At 44.2% G+C, this 24,174-nt stretch overlaps 1 protein-coding gene across 2 annotated transcripts; it reads right to left on the bottom strand.

Moving 5' to 3' along the window:
* Positions 1-599: 599 nt before the first annotated feature.
* On the bottom strand, positions 600-23,673 carry LOC137261036 (ras-related and estrogen-regulated growth inhibitor-like). Of its 2 annotated transcripts, none has more exons than XM_067798694.1 (4): positions 22,248-23,673; positions 4,541-4,597; positions 3,915-3,988; positions 600-1,861 (listed from the first exon to the last, which is right to left on the bottom strand). In XM_067798694.1, the coding sequence occupies exons 1-4, from the start codon at positions 22,342-22,344 to the stop codon at positions 1,448-1,450; spliced, it is 642 nt and encodes a 213-aa protein (XP_067654795.1). In that variant the 5' UTR covers positions 22,345-23,673; the 3' UTR covers positions 600-1,447. The 2 variants fall into 2 exon arrangements, with proteins under 2 accessions (XP_067654795.1, XP_067654796.1); XM_067798695.1 differs by having other exon boundaries at positions 607-1,858; positions 22,248-22,794.
* Between the last annotated feature and the right edge of the window lie 501 nt (positions 23,674-24,174).

Genomic DNA, 24,174 nt, shown 5'->3' on the forward strand with positions numbered 1-24,174 from the left:
ATCCGTGGGGAAGACAGACGTTCCAAATTTCAGGCTGGAGTTTCTCCCAGGTGATATACCTCTCTCTATAAACACTTTGAATATTCATATACGTTTCAGCCAATGATACTTTGTCTCTTTGTATTTTGCCAATTCCCAATGACCAATAAACATAGATGTAGCACATTAGGAGCCATGTGATCATGTGGGTAATCCAAAATAATTGTCCCGATTTTTTTGCTAAAATCGAGTTTTCTTTAAACAACTCCTACACGTATTAAAACCACACTTGTACTAATTTAGTTCAATGCATAATTCCGAATTGAAGAATCGGAAAACCCATTCCATTTTAGTTGCACACATTTGATTTTCCTACACGTGTGCTTCTATCTTAGTGATGGAATCCCCGACACGTCACAGGTCACGTGATTGAAAATGACGCCGCTGTCGTGCGAGTGATCGACTAAAAACATGGTTGTCGGATACTATACCCACACATCGAAAAGCATTCCATCCATATTCACTCACATAAATATCATGCCAACATTCTGTCTCAAAATGAAAAATGAAATAGGTTTGATGTTAATCTTTAACTCGCCACACAAAGTACACTTCTAATCTTAATTATTTGAATATTTTATTGTATATTTTGTTTACATATTTGTTCACAAAGGTGATACATATTTGTTCGTGGGTCGGGTCATGGTATACAGTGAGAACAGCACAGTGTGGTGGTGCACGTGCAGGAATGTTAACTCACCCGGTCGTTCATGGTAATACACACGATCAACATGCACGCACTGTCAATGACGTCACTACGTGCAGTACGTGTGTGATGTTTCTAGTGGATTCTGGTGGTCAAATTAATAATTCTTCTGACAAAACTCCAGAAAGTAAGACCGACTGATGTCTGACAATATATACATACACTTGTTTAAGCCGACAGTGTGGCATATACTGCCCTATCTCCACAATGGTCTGTCGTTGTTGTCGATATCGCTTAGTCACTTTCCTTAAACCCTCGAGCCTACCTGTGTTAATGGGCGTGCTATACACTTGGTTTGTCGCCCTGTTGCTGCGAACAGAGCGAGGTTTTCGCTGTGACTGCTAATAGGTGGGCTTTAAGCGAACCTCTGTGATCACTTCGTGAAAGATGACCCAGGTGTGTCTAACCTTTCGCGATACTGCTCGGAGTATCATGCAGAACCAGTTTTAACTAAAGCAATGTAGGATAGGGTGGGATTTGCGTTCTTGGCTTATCACAGACGTTACTCCACATACATCATTGATCCGTCAGAGAAACCTTCGACGGTTTACTAGATAGAAGGGTCAAACATAATCCATCAGCAGAATGGGACTTGTCCATGATTTCTTTCTGTAATCCAGAACCACATGACCCTGACAATGACGTCACTTCCTCTCGAGCATCACAGTTTATCACAGTTGAGAGTGTCTACAACTCGAGCCCTCATGTAGTGTTTCCTATCTTATTCAGCATCCTATTGAAAACGTGACGGACCTGCTGCGCACTACTTCTCCGTCGCCCTTTGTTCTCTATCATTTTCCTACGCCGCACTTCACGATGTAGTTCGTGGAACAGTTCAGATATGTCTGGGCCGCCGTCACTAGCGGATGTCTCGAAGAACGCACACGCCATATCCTGGGCCAGTGTCTGTCCTTCGGTTGTCTCCACCTTGCGTTCATGGAGCAGGTCGACTTTGTTTCCCACCAGCACACACTGCACATTGGTCTTCTTGAGGTCATCTAAGTACTCCTTCATCTTCATCATCTCCTCAAAGCTCTGGCGGTCGTTGATGGCGTAGACCAGCACGAAGCCGTCCGCCCACCTTACAGAGCCTTCCCGGTGTATGGTGTCCTCCTGCTGAAACAGACAATATCACATATCACCTGTCACTAGACATCGTCACGGACTGCCCCTACCTTGCATTGTGTACTAGGTACCACGGACAGACTACACACCGTTCCCATAGATATAACACCCTTGATAGATATATACATTCCACCTTATTGTTACATGTTCTGTACTACAACAAAGATCTCCCCACTCATTCCAACTTTGCCTGTTTCCTCCTCCGCCGCTCTCCATCTCCACGTACGTGCCCATTCGTCTCATCTCATCGCATACGTGTTCAGCCTTATCATTCTAGGATCTCACCCACTTACGTATTTAGCCATGTTATCCCAGGATCTCATACGTATTTAGCCATGTTATCCCAGGATCTCCCCATACGTATTTAGCCATCTTATCCCAGGATTTCCACATGCGTGTTTAGCCATATTATCCCAGGATCTCCTCATACATATTTAGCCATGTTATCCCGGGATCTCCTCATACACGTATTCAGCCATGTTATCCCAGGATCTCCTCATACGTGTTCAGCCATATTATCCCAGGATCTCCTCATATGTATTTAACCATATTATCCCAGGATCTCCTCATACGTATTTAGCCATGTTATCCCGGGATTTCCTGTATTAAACCATATTGTCGTAGGGTCTCATCCTCATAAAGCCCGCTCTACCACATGTATTCGGTACAGCATAAATATTTTCATCAGACCTTACATAATCGGACAAGACCAAACTGACGTTAGTTCACTCTTTTTTGTTCACTTTAATGATTTTTTTCTTCACATGATGCTGAAGCGTTCTTACACGTATGTGCATTACGTCACTATGACGAGAACAGACAGAGACGCTGTTGGCGAAGGATCAACCAATGGGACGACGTGATACTCGGGTAACACGTGTCATACTTTCCTATATCAGTATATAATAGAAGTATGATTTCTAACAGTAATCTACATCATCTGGCATCTCACTTTGCGCAAGTTAACTACATTGACATCTGTTTTAGTGCATGTCGTGAAGTTTCACAGCAGCCGCCGTTGAGGCTGATGGAGGTGAGGATGGGGTAATTGGACGGAGGGGAGACACGGCTGGCATGCGGGTTGGAGGCAGAGGAAGCTTTCATCAGCACCAAAATACTGGGGGCAACAACACACACCCACATACATCCCGGCGAGGCCATCATTACAATGGTTCATATGGTATTTCCTAAGTGATATATTTGTCTTTCATCTGGTATCAAAACATGAGCTAACGGTTTGTTGAGGATGTGGATGCCGATGGCGATGTTCTGTCAGTGTCTGTGCACGCCGAGATGGGCAGTTGTGGAAATATATGGCCGAGTGGCGGCGATCTGCTTCATGTCCACCCACTATACATGTGGGTCAAATCTCTGGCAACGTAATTTGTTTCACCGTCCTTGCAACACAAGCCAACTACTGGAACTCCCACTTAGCGGAATTCTGTAGTAACACATGCTCATTGTGCACTTTCCATAACAGTAAACTGAGATTACCATGGCGTTGGCCGCATCTCTCACCTTCCATTTAACCAGTCACCTAAAACTAATTGTACCTATCCACGTTAAAGCATGGAGCCAGGTTGTTTTGAGAACGGTAAGGTCGCAAAGTGAGTTCAGTCTCTGCTCGTCAAGCTTGGTTCAGGTGTGCTGCTGGCGTTCGCGCCTTGACAGTAATATATGCTAATGTATGCCCACCCACTCACCCACTCATAAACTGACCCACTCACTCGATCTAGTAGAATGGAAAGGAAATCTTGCCGATGGGCCAACAGTAACCACAAACTCTCTCTCAACCCGTGAAGCGGCGACTAACGGGATCGGTTGGTCAGGCTCGCTGACTTGGTTGACATATGTCATCGGCCCCCAATTGCGCAGATTGATGCTCATGTTGTTGTTCACTGAATTGCATTGTCCAGACTCGATTACTTAAAGACCGCCGCCATATAGATGGAATATTGTTGTGCGGCGTAAAACTAAACTCTCTCTCTCTCTCTCTCTCTCTCTCTCTCGCACACGCACGCACGCACACGGTGGTGGTACTCACAATTCCAGCTGTATCAAGTATCTCCATCAGCACGGGCTCGTCGTCCACGTTCGTGGGGTGCTTATACGTGCACTCTGCAACACACGACACCGTCATACAGTAGTCAGACAGCATGGTCAGAGGGGAAGAGTCCCGTTGAAGTGTTCGATGGCAGTTGGGTGTACGTAATAGTTACACGTTTTCGGCATGATGGTTACATGACATTTTGATCAGAAAAACAAACATGTATCAGATCATGTATTTCACTAGACGGTATTGCTCATTACCATCTGAAAGCAACGATGTCACAAGTCAAGTACTCACTTAAAGACTGAAATCTGTCTCTGATGTGAACTTATTCCACAAAATAACCAGCTGTTAAAATGTCCTTTAATAAAAAGAAGGTCAGGAACTGTCTTCATTCGTGAAACTGCAGACATCTGTACATGCCGAATAATATACACTTGTGATAGCTGTCTTGGATATATGTATTTCAGAGTGAACAAATAGAAATTACCTGCATATGCAGACACCATTTCATGACAACAACGTATATACATGTTACTCAAATGGAATAACAAGAGGAAGTTTGAAGCCATAGGTACAACACTTTGATGTTCCAAATGCTGTAGTGGACCGAGGCTTACCTAGTGTCGGGTCGTACTCCCATATAAACCTCTTGGTGAGGAAACGCACCACCAGTGCTGGAAGAAGAAAGGCATCAGATAACAGCCTGTGGCCACATAATACATACCAACGGAAATACTCTTTTTTGGAAAACATTGAAAACTATGATGATACATAGACAGACAGATCCAAGTATGCACAACAGGAACCTATCGAGGTGTTTAGACGGGTAGCTGGGTGGACAGTCTACATATATCGCTGGGTGGACGGGCAACCTATCTAGGTGGGTGAACAGGTAATTTGTCTAGCTGGGTTAGACAGGCAACCTATCTAGGTGAGTGGACAGGTAGATTGTCTAACTGGGTGGACATGCAGCCTATCTAGGCGGGTGAACGGGTAGTTTGTCTAACTGGGTGGACATGCAGCCTATCTAGCTGAGTAGACAGGTAGTTTGTGTAGACAGGCAGCTTGTGTAGCTGGGTGCAAAGGTAACCTATCTAGGCAAGTAGACAGGTAGCTTGTGTAACTGGGTGCAAAGGTAACCTATCTAGGTAAGTAGACAGGTAGCTTGTGTAGCTTGGTGGAAAGGTGACCTATCTAGGTAAGTAGACAAGTAGCTTGTGTAGCTTGGTGGAAAGGCGACCTATCTAGGCGAGGCAACCAATTCCTTAGTTTAGTTTAGTTCCTTAGTTAGTGGGAACTAAGTGCTAACTCTCTACTGCAGGATATTTCCATGATCAACAGTTGGTTATGTTGTGTAAGTATATGTGTTCTATTTTGTTTAATATTTCTACTTCTGTAATCTATTTTTTCTAATCAAAGAGAGATCGTTTGGACAAATTTAACCAAAATCTAGTTAAATCTAGTTCTACTTTCTGATCGCTGTTTTCGGCGCCAGTTAGCCGGATACATAAACAGTGTTTCGCAAGCAGCCAGCCGCAAATGGTGGCACAATGGGCGATATCTGATCAGTTGCACTAATTAGCCCCCAGACGTCACCAAGTAAAGTAGAGCACATGCATTACCTGTAATCTTTGATAGTTAGTAATAAATCTGCCCGGTTAAGACCCGTGTGTTTTGGTAAGTCTATCACACCAGCACATTGTTCGTCTCCTAACTGATTTAGGTTGCCAACTTACGATACCCAATCTCCTCACGATAAGACCCCGGGGTTCAGGGAGGGAGTGGTGTGGGTGTTACTATACAGACGGTCAGACTTGCCCCACATTAGGGAATGCTGTCTGGACGAGTCCATAGACGGATGGCTTGGTCGTGATGGGTAGACATCTTGACTGTATGGAGACAGCCACACGGGTCCAGAACAAAGACTGCTGATTATATGACGCGACTTCAGTGGTCAGTAGAGGTCCTATTTATAACCTGCAGCGCTACAGTAACTCTTAAGACCTCGGCATATTCGGCATGAGTTAATAAATCAGATTGAAGGATCGTCTAGATAATGACGAACAGCTGCATATCCTGGCACAGGGAATATTCCTTAAATTTCATATCCAGTACATGTAAGATAATTCTATTTCCAGAACTACATGTTATTATGACCCACCAAGAAGTAGAGAGAGGGATATTTCTGTATATCTTCTTACCCTTTATGTTTATATTTGTAGTTTATAGAATATTGTCACTGTTCCGTAATAGAATGGTATGCAACAAAATATCTTGTCCAATCCTATCTTATACAGCTCTCTCTCCGTGTACTTTGGCTTAGAGTGCGATATGGGTTACGAGTTTTCTGAAAAACTACTAAAGTGACATGAATTCCGCTGATTATTGATGTGAGTTATCAAGCGTGGCTTCCAGAAGTGAATCATTACTTCCTTGACCGGATGTTTCTTTCTCGCGCACTTTCCAACATGGACAGCGATGGACCAACATCTGAATGGGACACATATTACAAGAAGATTAATGAAGTTAAGGGAAATTACTTAAAACTTAATTCGAAAAGTATGCCATAAACAGATTTCTTTCCAGAGAAACGCATTTTACGTGCATCCAAATCACATCAAATATTTTTTTCGAATGACATAAAGCGACATTTGTTTCGCCTAGCTTACTCCCATATATTACTGTATGAATAGATTTGTGATGTACCGCCCCTTGGCGGGAAACAGCGATAACACCTTGTTGCTGTACGGGCTGACAAGCACTGGGTCCCAGAGGGTTATTATCACACGCTTCAGTCATTAACACTCAACGTTGACTCTTCATCATGCTGTCACTTACTTGTCAGATAACATTCAAGCCTAAAATGCAATGCGCTGTAACACAATATCATCTTATCATGTGTGAACACAGGTTTTAAGGGCGCAGTCGTCAGGTTGCATGACGTGTGACTATGATAACGGCTCTCTTGAACTGATTGAAAACTACATTAAAAGGATACAAGATTTTCAAAGCACGAATTCGAGATGTCCCACGAGTGGCATGTCCCACTGGGCTAAAACAACCACGATCAGTTCGCACAAATAGAATGCCCTAGGATAACGCTTCGTCTGTGAATATGTATAATTCTGAGTGTAACAAATAAACCCATTAAACTGAAAAGAAGCCCCAATTCAGAACCCGGAGGATTACTTCAATTAGGGCTGTACCACTGCAGTGAGGGCTGTGCTGTGGGGAATATAATATGGTTCAGGGACTGTGAGACAGATTAGGTATGCCCGATCCCCCAGAATTTCAAGTCCACCTACAGTTCAGATGATGAAATAATGTAAACATCACGTCTACTTTTCTAGGGTGTATATAGCTCCTCTTTGCCAGCGAGTCCCACACAAGATACTATCAAGTCTGTAACTATTGCACGTGCAAGGCGTGTGAAAACAGGTGTCGTCTTTCAAAGAGCAAAACTGCTCCCGTTGCCGCATTCCAGTCGGTGCTGCTCAGTTTAGCCGCCCGTTGAGGATTTCATCTCCTAACCATCATAATAACACATACCTGACAGAAAATACCTGCTGTCTTTCAACAACATCATTGTGTGTCTTGTACCGACATCACAATAACTCGTTCTAGGGTAATTAACCAGTTAACAACAAGGACTTTTGTGGAACTGTACCTCGTATATGACCCAAGCCACTCCACGGAACCCTACATAGTGATAGCAGAGGATGCAATGTCATCAACATAATTACCCAGCTTAAGTAAAACAACCGTTATTCAAAACTGTCACTTCATCGTTTACAAAACTTAGTAGAGATTCTGGTGGTTGTGTGCCGTATCGAACAGAAATAGTAATCCTATAAACGCCATCATGTAAACAAAGTACAAACTGGGCGGCGACCATTGGTGCCATCTGCTGGTTTACAAAGCTGCCCCCCGTCGACGCCCCTTGACTGCAGACTAGGAGGGAATGTGTACATTACCACATGCAAACCCCTTCATATAAACATGTGGTGAGGGGCCGCTCTAATCACCTGTTGGGGGTCTATCTGGATGGGGATATCAGCAGGTATCACTGCGGCTTTGATGAGGGCCAAAGGGCGGTCATCTTCAACAAATCTATTTGATTGAGCCACTCGACATGTTTACGATGTAAGCCAGAGCAGACTGGCTACATCAAACCCCTGACTCTTTATCAGACTCTCCACACTTCCCCCCTTACCCCTAATTAGAGATTTCAATATATCAAACGCGTCGACAGCCGTTCTCGATAGCCTCCATGGTATGGAGTAGTCTCCCTTTGTGACCTCGTGGTTTCAATAGTTCTCTGCTGGAGTTTACTCAGTGGGCTTTTTCTTATCAATAGCACATACTTACCGAAGATTTTGCACGTGAAAGTATATGTACGCGGAAGAGCGTTCCTAAATGAGGAACATTTCAAGCAATCCCTGTAACGTGAGTGCTTTTCTGACTGGGACTACTGCCACGGGCTCATCCTGATGGTGAAGACGTTGTCGATGTGTGAAACAAGGACACTGTCTTCGAGTTAGCAAACAAGGCGGTGTTTAAATGACAACCTAGGCAAACAATTTGGCCGAAAGTTTGACAAGATCGTAGTAAGGACGACAAAAACAAATATTATTTGTCAGATGTGTATGCATACCTGCTTGCCCATGCCTAGGGCAGTAGAACCCTGAAATGGTAGACTTTATTGTGCGCACGGTAGTGGGTGCACGCAAATAGAAAGCTGATCTTATATGTAGATGCACATTTTGTTTGGGTTTTTTTTTAGGGCAAGTCGTTGTGCTCAATAGCCATGTAAATCTGCTGGAAATACACAGCCCAATGACAGTAACAATGCATTGTATGGTAATTCTCACTCTACGCCTATATCATTTCAAGGGCATTAATGTAAAACAGGAGACAGCCGGGTTGCACTGGATCCACGTATGTCGTAGTGACTCAGGAATACAAGAGGCATTTTGTCAACTGTGAAGGAACCTGAGAACACCTAGAAGTCTGGGCATACTCGCATTGAAAGTCTTAACCACAGAGAAGTAGCCGATAAAACTCAATTCAATAGTAGGATCAGCTGATGAACGTATAAGGAACCGCCATCAACGCACCAATAATGGTATAAAAGTAGTACAGGCGTATTATCCCCGACTAGAAAGGAGCCCGGCTGTTTGATGTGAGGCTGCCATACACAACGGGTTATAGGCCTTACAACAACCATGTCATAAACCGCCACCGAGGGCTTGCTGTCTGATAGATTAGCTGATCATGAAAACCGTGATATCATCTCGGCAGCAGTGTGCACAACACCAGCAGCCTCCTTCAGTCACAGTACTTCCAGCATCAGCAGTCTCTGTCACTCACAGTACACCCAGAACCAACAGCCTCTGTCACTCACAGTACACCCAGAACAACAGCCTCTGTCACTCACAGTACACCCAGAACCAACAGCCTCTGTCACTCACAGTACACCCAGAACCAACAGCCTCTGTCACTCACAGTACACCCAGAACAACAGCCTCTGTCACTCACAGTACATCCAGAACCAACAGCCTCTGTCACTCACAGTTCACCCAGAACAACAGCCTCTGTCACTCACAGTACACCCAGAACCAACAACCTCTGTCACTCACAGTACACCCAGAACCAACAACCTCTGTCACTCACAGTACATCCAGAACCAACAGCCTCTGTCACTCACAGTACACCCAGAACCAACAACCTCTGTCACTCACAGTACACCAAGAACCAACAGCCTCTGTCACTCACAGTACACCCAGAACCAATAGTCTCTGTCACTCACAGTACACCCAGAACCAACAACCTCTGTCACTCACAGTACACCCAGAACCAACAGCCTCTGTCACTCACAGTACACCCAGAACAACAGCCTCTGTCACTCACAGTACATCCAGAACCAACAGCCTCTGTCACTCACAGTACACCCAGAACAACAGCCTCTGTCACTCACAGTACACCCAGAACCAACAACCTCTGTCACTCACAGTACACCCAGAACCAACAACCTCTGTCACTCACAGTACACCCAGAACCAACAGCCTCTGTCACTCACAGTACACCCAGAACCAACAACCTCTGTCACTCACAGTACACCCAGAACCAATAGTCTCTGTCACTCACAGTACACCCAGAACCAACAACCTCTGTCACTCACAGTACACCCAGAACCAACAGCCTATGTCACTCACAGTACACCCAGAACAACAGCCTCTGTCACTCACAGTACACCCAGAACCAACAGCCTCTGTCACTCACAGTACACCCAGAACCAACAGCCTCTGTCACTCACAGTACACCCAGAACCAACAGCCTCTGTCACTCACAGTACACCCAGAACCAACAACCTCTGTCAGTCACAGTACACCCAGCACCAACAGCCTCTGTCAGTTACAGTGCAACCACAACCAACAGTCTCTGTCAGTTACACTGCAGTCAGAACCAACAGTCTCTGTCAGTTACAGTGCAACCAGAAACAACAGCCTCTGTCAGTTACAGTGCAACCAGAAACAACAACCTCTGTCAGTCACAGTACATCCAGCACCAACAGCCTCTGTCAGTTACTGTACATCCAGAACCAACAGCCTCTGTCAGTTACAGTGCAACCAGAACCAACAGTCTCTGTCAGCTACAGTGTAACCAGAACCAACAGCCTCTGTCAGTCACAGTACACCCAGAACCAACAGCCTCTGTCACTCACAGTACACCCAGCACCAACAACCTCTGTCAGTCACAGTACACCCAGCACCAACAGCCTCAGTCAGTCACTGTACACCCAGCAACTACAGCCTCTGTCACTCACAGTACTGTATGTATATCCCAGTATGCTTGACGGACCTGTTGCTTTTGAACTAATTAATCTATTTGAGTAAAATAACTGGAACTGATGGAGAAGAACACTGTCTAACAACACTAGTAAGATTATTTGGTGTCACTAGTCTAGAATAAATGTGGGCCTTGAACGTTTTGACCGGCCGTCGTACTTAACACCGGGTGTCATCCTTGGGCAGTGCACCAGGGAACAAAGACATCGGGCACATGAATTTACATAAGATACTGTTAATGGGTCGTAAACGTAATAGAATTTCACAGTTGGTCGTTGTCATTCAGCCACATCAACACGTGAGGTAGTCAATACGTCGAGTACACCTAGAGTTCTGTCCTTTCATCTCAGTACTTTCATTTACACGAGCAATTTAATATGGTGACTATAAGGCAATTACTGTAACCCCTAGTCTCGGGTTTGTCATTTATAGCCGTGTTCTCAATTGATGAGATCGCTGCGGTCAGCAGTGTGACTCTTAGCGATCTGTGAGAGCTAATTAGGACAGTAGGACGAAGATGTAGGTCAGTGACCTCTTACTTTTCCCGAGATTCATCCATTTCTCTGCCTGCTCTATCTTGGACACAGTGTATTATTAGTGTATGTATTAGCATCTTTATAAAATCATTCTTACAATGTCCATTAGCATCATAAAATATGATCAACATCAATAAAAGTATTTATTTATTGGTAATACACTGTTTTCCCTCCGTCCTTCCACCCCTTTCGCCGTCTCACCATTCCTAGTCTCCTTGACACCAACCACCCTTCAACCCTTTCGCCGTCTCACAATTGCTGGTCTCCTTGTCACCAACCACCCTTCACTCCTTTCACTGTCTCACCATTGCTAGTCTCCTTGTCACCAACCACCCTTCACTCCTTTCACCGTCCCACCATTGCTAGTCTTCTTGGCACCAACCACCCTTCACTCCTTTCGCCGTCCCACCATTGCTAGTCTCCTTGTCACCAACCACCTTTCACTCCTTTCGCCGCCTCGCCATTGCTAATCCCCTTGTCACCAACCTCTCCTTCGCGGTTTTACTCTACACGTTAGCGCTAGCATCCATGCGAGCTGGTAATCGCTGGTAGTCTGTAGTATCTAGTGGCCTCTGACGTGGACTGTTAACAGTGTCATCCTTCAACTGCCAACGTGCCACAGTAGCAAAATCGAGTATATCATATTATGGGGAGATTAACCATGAAACCAACATGGATAGCAACTGCATCGACCAGATCAACACAGAAACTCTTCTTCACACAACATACATCGATATTAGGCGTATGATTATACATAATGATCGATTGTGATGGTTTGTAATAATCAGAGTAGAATGGTAATAGATAGGATATTGAGTACAATAGACTGGTATTGGATAGGGTATTAATCATGCTAGAATGATAAGAGATGGGTATTTATCTAAACAGAATGACACAAGATAGCTGTCCGACATAAGGAGCAAGAGCTACAGTATGTATCATAATAAAATGGTAATAGTAAAAGTACTTGTCATACTATACTGTACCGAATGACAACAGAGAGGATATTCATTACATATGTATATATTAAAAGATCCTATGCAAGTCTTCAAACAAAGATGTGCAAAAATGTGTATGATGTACCTGCAGATATTCGTTTCGGTTTAACTGAGGTCAGTCTGACGCAGTGTCCAGAGTACTATTTTATTAACGCTTCAAATGAAACCTGATTTAGCACTCGGGTCACTGTCAAGTCTGTGGCTCATTTTCACAAACCCATAGCATATCGTTGGGTAGACTTGCACGGGTTCCAAAGTAATAATTAATAGTTTGAATGAGCTTTTGAATTTTAAAAAGAAACCTGACTGGTGTCCTGTACTGTCCGCTTATCTAGACGTGTCCCTTCAAAGGACAAAATACAATACGTGTACTTCATGGGCTTGGCATTGAGAACAGCTTTGGAACAAGGCTAACGACTGGGTTGCCAGAGAACATTGACTGCATTATCCTGAGTGTTTCATTGCCAGATGATGATAATCAAGTCAAACTAAAGGGAGGGCGACAGCAAGGATGTAGTTGGAATGTAGTCAACATTTAAAACTTTTTAGAAAAACTGACTTTGAGGTGATGTACATTCCATGACGATAGTTGGCCGGGAGGGAACTGTCTCTGTACACAGACATTGCAAACATCGCCACAGCCCCCTGAAATATTTCTGCTGATATGTTTGATGAAACAACAGGTGTTGACGTCCTATGATGTACACGTGTTACAAGCGCCAGATCTTTACCAACACAGTCTCTGAAATACTTCCATGAGAGTCCATTTATTATAGAACCAGGTACATTTATCATATTTATACATTAAAGGTGTGACATCAAGACGTACCCCCTCCCCGCCGTGCGTGATGCGGTACAGGAGGTTCTACCCTATCCACGGAATGTGGATGTCGATGTACACTACATCCCTGTCTTCCCAACCCCTGGTACCGACCCCAAACATCATGGCGGTAAGCAAGCAAGCTATTGGAGAGAGATGTAACTAAATTAAGCTGTCTGAATTCCACCAATTACTTTAAAAACTGTATTATTTACTTAGTGGTTACCTCATGCTGAAAGCATTTTCAAGTTAGAAATTGGCGAAATATTCAGTCTAATTAGGTTGTGTTCCCCAAAGAATAGTAGCTATTTAACGGGTTATTATTTAACATCTTTATCTCGGAGCCTACACGCAGTGAGTTGGGGGCTGCATGCATTGCACTTGTAGGCTCAGCTATTACATGTAGGGCCCGCCTAGCCCCCATATACAGACATAACCACCCACACAGGAAAATTGATTTAATTCTTAAAAATCTGTGTCGGCTGCAGCTACTGTTGTGATGTTCAGCAGACGTGCAGCTACGCCATTGACATGACGTCACCGAAGGTGGCCATGTTTTTCTCCCTCACGGCACCCTTCTACACTGATGTTGCGAACACAGCTGGCGACACGTGACATATTCCATACACCTTATACTACGGGAACAGTACACGCTATGTAGGTTTAATGAGGTTAAACTAAATTTCAAACATATTGAAGAGTGCGGGAAATGTCACAGACGAAATGAAAGAATTGTTGACACCCAAGAAGGTTCTCTCGCACATACTTCATTACAGCTCTGACATTTATACTACACGAGCGAACATCTGGAAGGAATACCACCTGACGGTTTAATGTTCAATAACTGAGCAAACGAGCTGCTATATTTATAATCGCTGTATGTTTCTGAAGCAGATGGAAAGCTCACGAGGACGAGGTATTGATGGTTGCATAAGAGCTGCTTACAATATATAAATATATAGAACGGGAGTACATCGTGAATGCAATATTTACTCGGGGGCACCGATAGTTAAGCTACATGGTGTTCTGCAACCAATCATTTTATCTCAGTTTATTTGTAGGTGTGAGTAAATTAATTTCTGATCTGGCGGCTCATTATGTTTCAAGGTAAATAAACAACAACGAATACTGAAAGTGCTTATCAAGAGCTTCATTTTCTAAATCGACATCTCCTTGCATAACTACATCATACGTATCTCTTGAACGAGAGTGTGCCAAATGGAAGCATGGCCCACTAATTGGACCAATAGCTTGTTTATAAACAAGGCACACTCCCCAACTGTCTGTTTAGTGTTTGTTAGAGTCATCGCGATAACGGAAATCATGTTTGCTAGTTTCCCCCTCGGAGAGTAAACAAGCTGTGTCTAATGCAATTACATTTGAAATTGGCTCCAAGGAAGGTTCTCCTTTTCCCGTCAGGTCTCCAAAATGCCGACAGGAATGAAGAAATGCATGTTGACATGGAAGACTGTCTGCGTAGTGCTCCACTCGGTACTCACATTACCAACGTAGAGCCTCTAGCTCGTCTTGTGAGAGGTGGGTGGGTCTTCATTGTGGACCTCTACTTCTGCAGGAGGTTGCCCCTCGTTTGTTTTGTTGTGAGGTGGGTCTTCATTGTGGACCTCTACTTCTGCAGGAGGTTGCCCTTCGTTTGTTTTGTTGTGAGGTGGGTCTTCGTTGAGGACCTCTAGATCCCCTGCATGTAGCAGACTACACAACGTATAGACGGTGACCAAAGCAACAGGCATATGGCGGCCGACATGTCGACAGTGACGTTTGACAAATGGATGATGACCGTGTCTATATGAATAGATGGCGTAAACATGCATGGCTATATGTTACTGACTTCCACATGAAAAAAATGACTGGTACTATAGTCAATGTGAATAGATGGACGGTAATCGTCTCCGCTTGAATAAAGGGACGGTAATCATGACCTAACTGACCGCTCAAGGTGAGACCTATTTGACAAATTCAAGACGGCGACAACATCTGATTGACTGTATGGGGCGGCACCTATTTGGCACCAACCCTAGCTACGTGGCCTAATCAACAATTACAAGACGGCAACCAGATGTACGTAACGACAGTGGTTGAGACCTAATTGACAATAACAAGACGGCAACCAGATTGACATGACGAGTGGTTGAGGCCTAATCAACAATAACAAGACGGCAACCAGACTGACGTAACGACAGTGGTTGAGACCTAATTGACAATAACAAGACGGCAACCAGATGTACGTAACGACAGTGGTTGAGACCTAATTGACAATAACAAGACGGCAACCAGATTGACGTGACGACAGTGGTTGAGAACTAATTGACAATAACAAGACGGCAACCAGATGTACGTAACGACAGTGGTTGAGACCTAATTGACAATAACAAGACGGCAACCAGATTGACGTGACGACAGTGGTTGAGAACTAATTGACAATAACAAGACGGCAACCAGATGTACGTAACGACAGTGGTTGAGACCTAATTGACAATAACAAGACGGCAACCAGATTGACGTGACGACAGTGGTTGAGAACTAATTGACAATAACAAGACGGCAACCAGATGTACGTAACGACAGTGGTTGAGGCCTAATTGGCAATAACAAGACGGCAACCACATCGACGTGACGACAGTGGTTGAGGCCTAATTAACAATAACTAGACAGCGGCCACATCGACGTGACGACAGTGGTTGAGGTCTAATTAATAACAACTAGACGGCAACCAGATTGACATGACAAGTGGTTGAGACCTAACTGACAATAACAAGACGGCAACCACATCGACGTGACGACAGTGGTTGAGGCCTAATTAACAATAACTAGACAGCGGCCACATCGACGTGACGACAGTGGTTGAGGTCTAATTAATAACAACTAGACGGCAACCAGATTGACATGACAAGTGGTTGAGACCTAACTGACAATAACAAGACGGCAACCACATCGACGTGACGACAGTGGTTGACGACAGTGGTTGACGACAGTGGTTGAGGCCTAATTGACAATAACAAGATAGTAACAAGATCTAGAGAAAGCAGTAGGTGAGTCCAATTTTACATGCGACCAGATTTGTTGGCGGGGCATACTTAACACAGTTAAAAGTGCAATCGTGTTGGTCAGTCTTTGAAAATAAGCACCCAGTTGTGTCACTTCTCGACACGGAAGAGAAACAGTCGATTCTATAGTAACTCTTGGAGCAATAAAGGTGTACACATATAATTCTTCCCCCACACGACCTGAAGGGTGGTATCAAATTTTTCACTCACCACCTTTATCTAGCTGATATAAGAAGTATGTTTCATACCGCCATAGTAAACACACATCATTAACACAAGGTCAACTTTGCAGGGGTGATAGCCTGTATAATCTGTGGACTCCTTCATCTGAGCTGATCACGGAAGCAGACACTTGACCTAAAGCGGTAACAGAACTAATCAGTCAAAGATAACCAGGCGTATGAAAGAACACATCTCCTCCAGTGATGGGTGGGGGCAAGTCTCCATATGACTCAACTTCGCATTTACAGAAGCGAGAGAGAGAGAGGCAAGACTGCTGATAAAGCATGCTCCTTATTGACCAGTCAGCGATTATACACATAATCATAAGTGACGTGTATACTCATCTCATCTCACCGTAACAACAAATTAAAACAGGGCTCCGCGCCTGGAAAACACGTAATTACATACAGTTCTCCGGGCTGTGGGAGAGACCGGACGTTAATCCGTTGGTCAACAAATAGTTTCAGGGTACAATGCAGACTGTTCACGGGGCGGGGTAAGTAGGCGACTTGTACCGATTACAACTAAAGGCTTCTTATAAATCAAGCATAAATCATTATTGGAGTTTAGAAAACAAACAAAACATTTTTCCACGCCCGGGGGACTTACCCCGAGCCAAACAAGCCGCATGTTTGTTCCTAGTTACTCCTGTCTATGGAGCGGACAACAGCTTGGCCCCAGAACTACTTACGTCAGAGGGGATGGAGAAGATAACATTAGAGCAATGTGCAGTCACTGGAATGATTACAACTGATCCCCGAATACATCCAGTCCTGTAACATTATGAGTAGGAGTCCAAGAGGCAATTACGTGTGTATCTGTCACACCAACATACGGTGTTGTTACTGAAGATGACGACAATATCTATGCTGAGAATGAGGAATGCGTTATACCTTTAAACACTTGTAGCACTGGCTGAAGGTAGGCATCACCGGATGTTGGTGTCCATGTAGAATTACGAGGCTGGCATTACTTCCTGACTGCTAACTGATGGTGTCTAGAGCGACGTTACCTAATGTGCTGGCTACCTTACCAGTTGCCACCTGTCTGATCAGCCTCGGACAGACATTGTAATTAACACAGCCATGCAATGCCGGAGTAAGTCCCTAAAACAAAATACACGGATGTTCACACAATGCACTATATCATCAGTCAATGTTGTAAATGACCCATTGTCAATTTGTACCACAGCAAGCGATCATACTCCATCTAACAGTAGATATAGCCATTCGCCAAGACTTGTTTGTCTTGTTTGTTTGTTTGTTTGTTTAACGCATCATTCAACCATTTTCCGGGGATATGCCAGTCCATCTCACAGCCCCTGAACCACATTATTGTCCCTTTCCAAGCATTTTCTGTAATGTTAAAGCCATTAATGAAAGTCAAGATTTCATCAGGTTCTGAATCCCACAACTCACTTGGGCACCTTGTCAATTTATATGGAATTACTTTATCAAAATTGTATGTATTCAGAGACAAAGCATTGGTGGCGGAGACACTTATATACAAATCACCACACAGATCTGACGTATAGAGGAACTTCTCAGTGATGGCTATATGGTGGAGTAATTCTTCCGACAAGCGTTTGTGGAGGAAGACTCCTCAGTTACGAGTACGAGTAATACCAGAGAATAAGGTTTTACGCCGCTCTTCCACTCCGCTCGATCCAAGAACAAATGGAGCCGGGGATATCGGCTATAGAGGAATACCTCATCAGACATGACGTCCAGCGGAGTAACACATCTTGAGGTACCACTCACACGTGATGGGAACGCACCAGTAGTTGTGAGAAGATATCTATATGCATTAGTTACCTGGAGGTTTGGGTCGAGTGATGTATGGGTCATGAGCTATTAAGAAGGAAGTAGGGGCTGATACTACCCCATCACTCCCTCGCCTCACGACAACATGTGCTTAAAAGTAGATTACACGCCATTACCTTCAGCGCAAACAGATTGAAGACCAACCTCCATGCATTATGTACATAGCCAGTATATTTGATCATAGGGTTATACACGCACAGACACCGGGCAAATGTATAGGCATTAAATACGTTCGATAATTTGCCCCTGCAAGACTTAAATGTCGGCTAACTCACTACATGACGCTCGTTATAGGTACCCGATACACGAGAAAGTTTAAATGCGTGAGTTTTACGCTACGTTTAACAATATTCCTGCAATATCACAATGAGGACACTTGAAATGGGCTTCATCCGATGGACCCACATGGTAAATCGGACCTGGGTGGACGAGCGAACGCTTTAACCTCTAGGCTACCTAGACCTCCCCGAAAATGTTTGAAGAAGGAGGTACAGGTGATGAGAGATCGCTGTCAGTGGTGTAAATATTAGTGTCGTAATACACATTTAAGCACAGGCAGACATGAAACTATCACGTGACATCGCCACTAGGAACGTCAGACCACGATTTGGTTCATCATGTTCCTACCTTGGAGACGATGATACATGGGATCCTGCTGCTGTTCCGACATATCCTGAGCTATTGATAACCACACATTGCCTTACATGTAGCTGTCCGTCAGTGCGTGTGGGTGGGCAGCAAGGTTTGGGTTGACGACTGGACCTCACGTGGAGAAAAGAAACCTCCTCAGTTCTCAAGGTCATTTAGAATACACCGGAAGTATCATTATCTTACAAAGACGAAGGCGAGTTTTACTCGTCTTTTAAAACCTGTTCCGTCCGGGGTCAAACTCGCAACGGAGAATTTCCTTCACGACTTACGGGTGTCTCATTATGTCGATGTAGATTACACATCCGAGCTATATGTCTACTCCGTGTCTTCTACCCACTGAGTTGACCAACTTGCGACTTGGCATCATTCAGGTGTATTGTCCTTCACAGTGGCTCAGGTCAAGACCACCGAGACCTCTCATCAACAAATGAAGATCAGGGTTAGAATTGACATGACTGACTGAATGGTACACTATTAACAAGATGGTACATGACACTGTCTTATGATCCACTGTGTGTGAAGGTTATGATACCGACATGGTCGGCTGAATGGTACACTATTAACAAGATGATTCATGACACCTGTCTTATGATCCACTGTGTGGGTGAGGGTTATGACACCAACATGGTCGGCTGAATGGTACACTTTTAACAAGATGATGCATGACTGTCTTATGATCCACAGTGTGGGTGAAGGTTATGACATCGACATGGTCAGCTGAACGTTGCACTGTTATCAAGATGGCCCAGGCATCCACGACACTGCCGTGGCCTATGGTAATGCTATATGTCGATAACAGCGCTTCGATTACCTCTAGAGTTTTTCTTCTTTGTGTTATAAAAAACTATCTCTAACTCCCAACAACTGCCTCGGCCTCCACCTGGCAACCCCAAGGCACATACACCAAGTATGCCACGCTTGTTGCGATCGAATAGAGCCAAGAAATCACAATTTTGCAAGGTAAAGATTCGCATGTAACGACACATTCCAGTTGCTGGTCGCAACGTAATTAGTCACATCTATCAAACAGAAATTGATCCTTGCCACATAGCATTGAGATTTGTGGTATCTTACAACTGAAAGGTGACTCCTGTGTGATCTTGATAAGCAATTAAGAGACCTTGTATACAGTTATGCACGGCACCGCAGTGTGTATTTTAAGGTACGCTAGACAGATAAGTATAAACCTCTCTGTGACAAAGCATCCTGTTTTCAACAGTCATATAGGTTGTGATCTGTATAGCGTTGTAGAGGGTTCAGGGTATTCGGGTGGGATGAAGTGTTTGTCATTATGCCCGGGATCAGCACCAGTATATTCTATACGTGATGTATCTATATTCATGTGTAGCTCCTCATTGTTGTTGTAACAAAGTTGTTATTGTGGCACAATACTCTGTTGTGCTCTACATACAACAACAGCCCTGTTTATAGGGTGCCCTGGGGTGGTGCCCGGTTTATGGCCTATCATATACATAGAGGTTAGTCTTACTGACCGCTGGGCAGTCCGGGTCACTAGTCTCCTATAGAACCGGTACAGGATGGATACAAAGACCCCACGCTTTACTGCACAATACAGATCCACCCATAACACGTAAACCAGTTTCTCATTGATGACCCTTATAACCGTCATAGAGACAGCTCCACACAATGTTCGCCATGTATTTCCACCGCTTGTCTATGGGGCTTTTTATGTACATTTCAACAGCAGGGCTAAGTAAGGATCTATACTTGGAGATGGTTGCACTTTCTGCGACTCTCGTAAAGATTAAGGGTTGGGTTTTATCTAGAAAGTCCTTGATGACCACGAGTAATTAACGTAACTCAGCTTATGCGTTTTATCGTTTTCGTAAACCCTCAGTAACTAATTACAAATATGGCTCCATCCTGCATATATACATAAATTACGTTTCTTGAGAGGCATCTCGCGGCGACAGAGTTTGCCAAGTGAGAGATGAAGTTCCTCGGAAGAATCCAGGAATCTGTGTAGCGAGAAATCCCCTGGCTAATGGTGTAATTGGGCATATTGCAGTGAGCTGAAGCATGTACAGGTAATACCAACTTCCCAAGCAGCGACGTGGACAACCAGGAACGCTTGAATACCATCCATGTTGATATTCTGTGATCGGAAACATACAGTACACCCCCACATCATGTATAAAGATCCCTGATCCCGGAGCCGTCTGACGGATTCATATATTGGATTCGATTATAGAATACATTCACCACTTAATTATGCAGCATTTTACCACCATGTTTACCTTATTCCACCAACAGATTTTTCCTCTGATAATAACAGGGTTAGGGTTGGGATATGGTTAGGGTTAGGTTAGTGTTTGGGTTTGAGATTAGGATAGGGTGGCGAACGTATTCTATAATGGCTCCAAACATTGTGTCTGTATGCAGCAACCCAAGACCCTGTCGGGTCAATTAATATCGGAAAGTTCAGTATGACTTTTTGTAGTTTATAGTTCAGTTATATATAGTTATAGTTATAGATACATATCTAAAGTATTTGAAGTCACAACTTCTTTCTGCTCAGGAACATTAACACCAGATGATATAAGAAGATGGCTTTGCTGTTGATATGGCTCTTACAAGTATAGTGATGCAGTTTCTTCTAGCATCTATCGACCTATTGATCTCAAGGTGACAATTAATCAACAACACTACATGCACGGCGCCCTCAGCGGGTGTACAGGCTGATGCGATTGAGCAGATAAACCAATTGCTGATGAGTGAGATAGACTCGACATGCATGTCGTAGAACGTGTAGAGAGTTAATGAGATTGTAGATGGGGTTGATAGCGGGGCTCCCCACTGCCTGATAATGGAAGTTGGACGGAGGGTAAAGGGTAGGACTGACAGGTGAACGATAGACGCTGACCCCAAGTCTGGGGCCAAATGGTAGGTGAAGTGATAAGACAAGGTGCTAGGTATCGTTTGAAGGTGAGGGTGTTATTCTGAAGATAAATCTCTTATTGAGAGATAATAAACGCTTTGATACCTAGGGAGTTTATGAGTTTCAATAGCAATTTCAGTAAACGGTCTTACATGAGTATCTAAACGACGCCCCTACTCTATATAATACACAAGAAACTTCACACAACCCTGACCATTTCCAAAGGTTTCAGCTATGATTTCGAGGTTTCGTTCGGCAGAAACCATCACATGTTACGTTGGGATCTAATCCTGCCATACAGACCACAAAAAGCAACCGTAATGTTGGGTTCACGGAGGACCATGCATGTTGATGTTCATGTGTGTCCTAGTATGTGTGTGAGAGGGACAGCGGTTTGAGGGCAAATGATAATGAAAGGAGACAAGCCCAGAGGAATGTATGTCACACAGCGTTCGAGAGTCTTACCTGATTTGCCTACTCCAGGTTTGCCCATGACGACAATCTTGCTGTCGGGTTGTTTCACCTTGCTCCCGGAGTTCATAGTGAGAGTGCTGGAACTCATCTGTCTAGTACATGCATCATGGTAAAATCATATCCGTCACAGCTTAGAGTGAACGAGTAACAAGCGAGTTCCTTACACTGAACACATCCAATAAGGCCTTGGAAGATTTAAATCGTCGGAGCCTTGAATTAAAAGTTGTGGAAAACACAGGTGAAAACACAATAAACAGTTCAACTGTTTAAATACACATTTCAAGTCAACGTTGGACGTATCAGATATTTGTCGACTGATGTTTGGACAAGCAGACGACCGAACGTGTTGACTTGTTGGGAGAAGTTTCCACTCAAGGCCCTTCCTCTCCCCGGCAGGGTGGAGTACGGAGAAGCTGACACCGCTAGATAACAATAAGCCTCTGTCGTACACCCTCACTAGTACAACCCCACCTCACAGACACCCTCTGTGTGCATCTGTGCAGAAACACAGTCCTCTGTAGACAGGCAGGCTACACTTCATATCAGTCACAGGCATTCGTCAATAAACACCAAATGCTCTCTCGGATTGATAACAAGTGAAGGGTCGTATATGCTGAACACCCAGTTATGTCGCCAGAGAAAAACTTCCATGTATCCTAAGCAACGTGCGCCGACTGTGTCAGTACTGGTCCCTGTGTTTTCGTGACTCTAAATGTCCGATAATCCTGCGAGAGGGAAGAAAATGACAGACAGCTGAAGTCAGTCGACCAGCGTGTATTGAAATCCTCGCTCAACTGATCAGCGTGTCGTCTGCTTCGAACTGGGGTCGGGTTTCCCCACCTCGTTCTGGAGGCACGCGAGTTGAATGAGGAAAGCACAAGCAGTGATCGTGTCCCTGGGTAAATATGTTTTCTGGGAGTGTAAGCCCCTCTCTCTGTCGATGTAGATTTCTGATATCATGTGCTATCGTTCAACACTGAGAACTGAGTTCAGCATACTTCCGATCCTCTCACAAGAAAGCTGTTTGAAATGTAATGGCGAGCAAATCCATGAAATTGCAGTGCCCCTCAAAGATCAGACATGTATCCCGCAGTGAATGTTCGAAAACAATTGAGAACATGTGTTTAGAAAGGCGCATATGAAACTGACAAGCAATTGAGAAGAGAGAGGCAAGACCTGGCCTTGCGAGACTGCGGAGCTTGTGGAGATCCCGCTCCTTAGGGCAAACTCGATACCCAATCAATGTCTCCCTCATAACTCCTTTGTTTTATCCCTTGCGCTGTGGAGGCATGCCGGCAGATTCCTCCCATTCTAAACAGCTGTTCACACACTGTCCCTTCTATGCTGCTGCTAGGGTCCTTATCTTATAAGAAGTCGCATGGAGAGGTTCTTGTGCCCCTGAACACTATTCTGAGGTGGTGCACCCATCGACCCCCCACCCCCAGCCATGCAGGCACTAAAACGGGAATAACTTGCCTCCGGTAACCCATATCCCACCGAAATGGACATGACGGTGAAGTGAGCGGTCAAGTGATGCTGCTTTTGACACGGCATGCACACTTGTCAGTTCAATCGGACAGTATGCTATATACACTGAAGTACATGTATAATAAACGTGTTTATTTTACTGTTTCATCAACATTTGATTTCATCAGTTGGATTCATCGCCTTTTTTATCTGTATTTATCTCTGTTGTCTCAAATCAAGGTTCAGTGCTCATTTCCATACTATGTTTGTGCTGAGCCTACAGATATAACTGTTCAGCACATTAGCAAACACCTTTAAGCATATGAGGTAAAGCAGGAAGAAAACCTCCCCCGTTGGTATAAACACAATGGCAATCATATTTTATTTTAGGTTACTCGTTTCATTTCCCGATCTAGACGTTCACACCCATCCTCGACCCTAAGGCAACTTG

This window comes from Haliotis asinina, chromosome 14 (genome assembly GCF_037392515.1).
Source record: "Haliotis asinina isolate JCU_RB_2024 chromosome 14, JCU_Hal_asi_v2, whole genome shotgun sequence".
Lineage (NCBI taxonomy): Eukaryota > Metazoa > Mollusca > Gastropoda > Lepetellida > Haliotidae > Haliotis > Haliotis asinina.

Coding starts and splice junctions, on each gene's coding strand:
- LOC137261036 (XM_067798694.1), bottom strand. CDS start 22,344: ATGAGTTCCAGCACTCTCACTATGAACTCCGGGAGCAAGGTGAAACAA. Junction 4,598..22,247: donor ACCTGGAGTAGGCAAATCAG/GTAAGACTCTCG, acceptor TTCTTCTTCCAG/CACTGGTGGTGCGTTTCCTC. Junction 1,862..3,914: donor TACTTGATACAGCTGGAATT/GTGAGTACCACC, acceptor TGTCTGTTTCAG/CAGGAGGACACCATACACCG.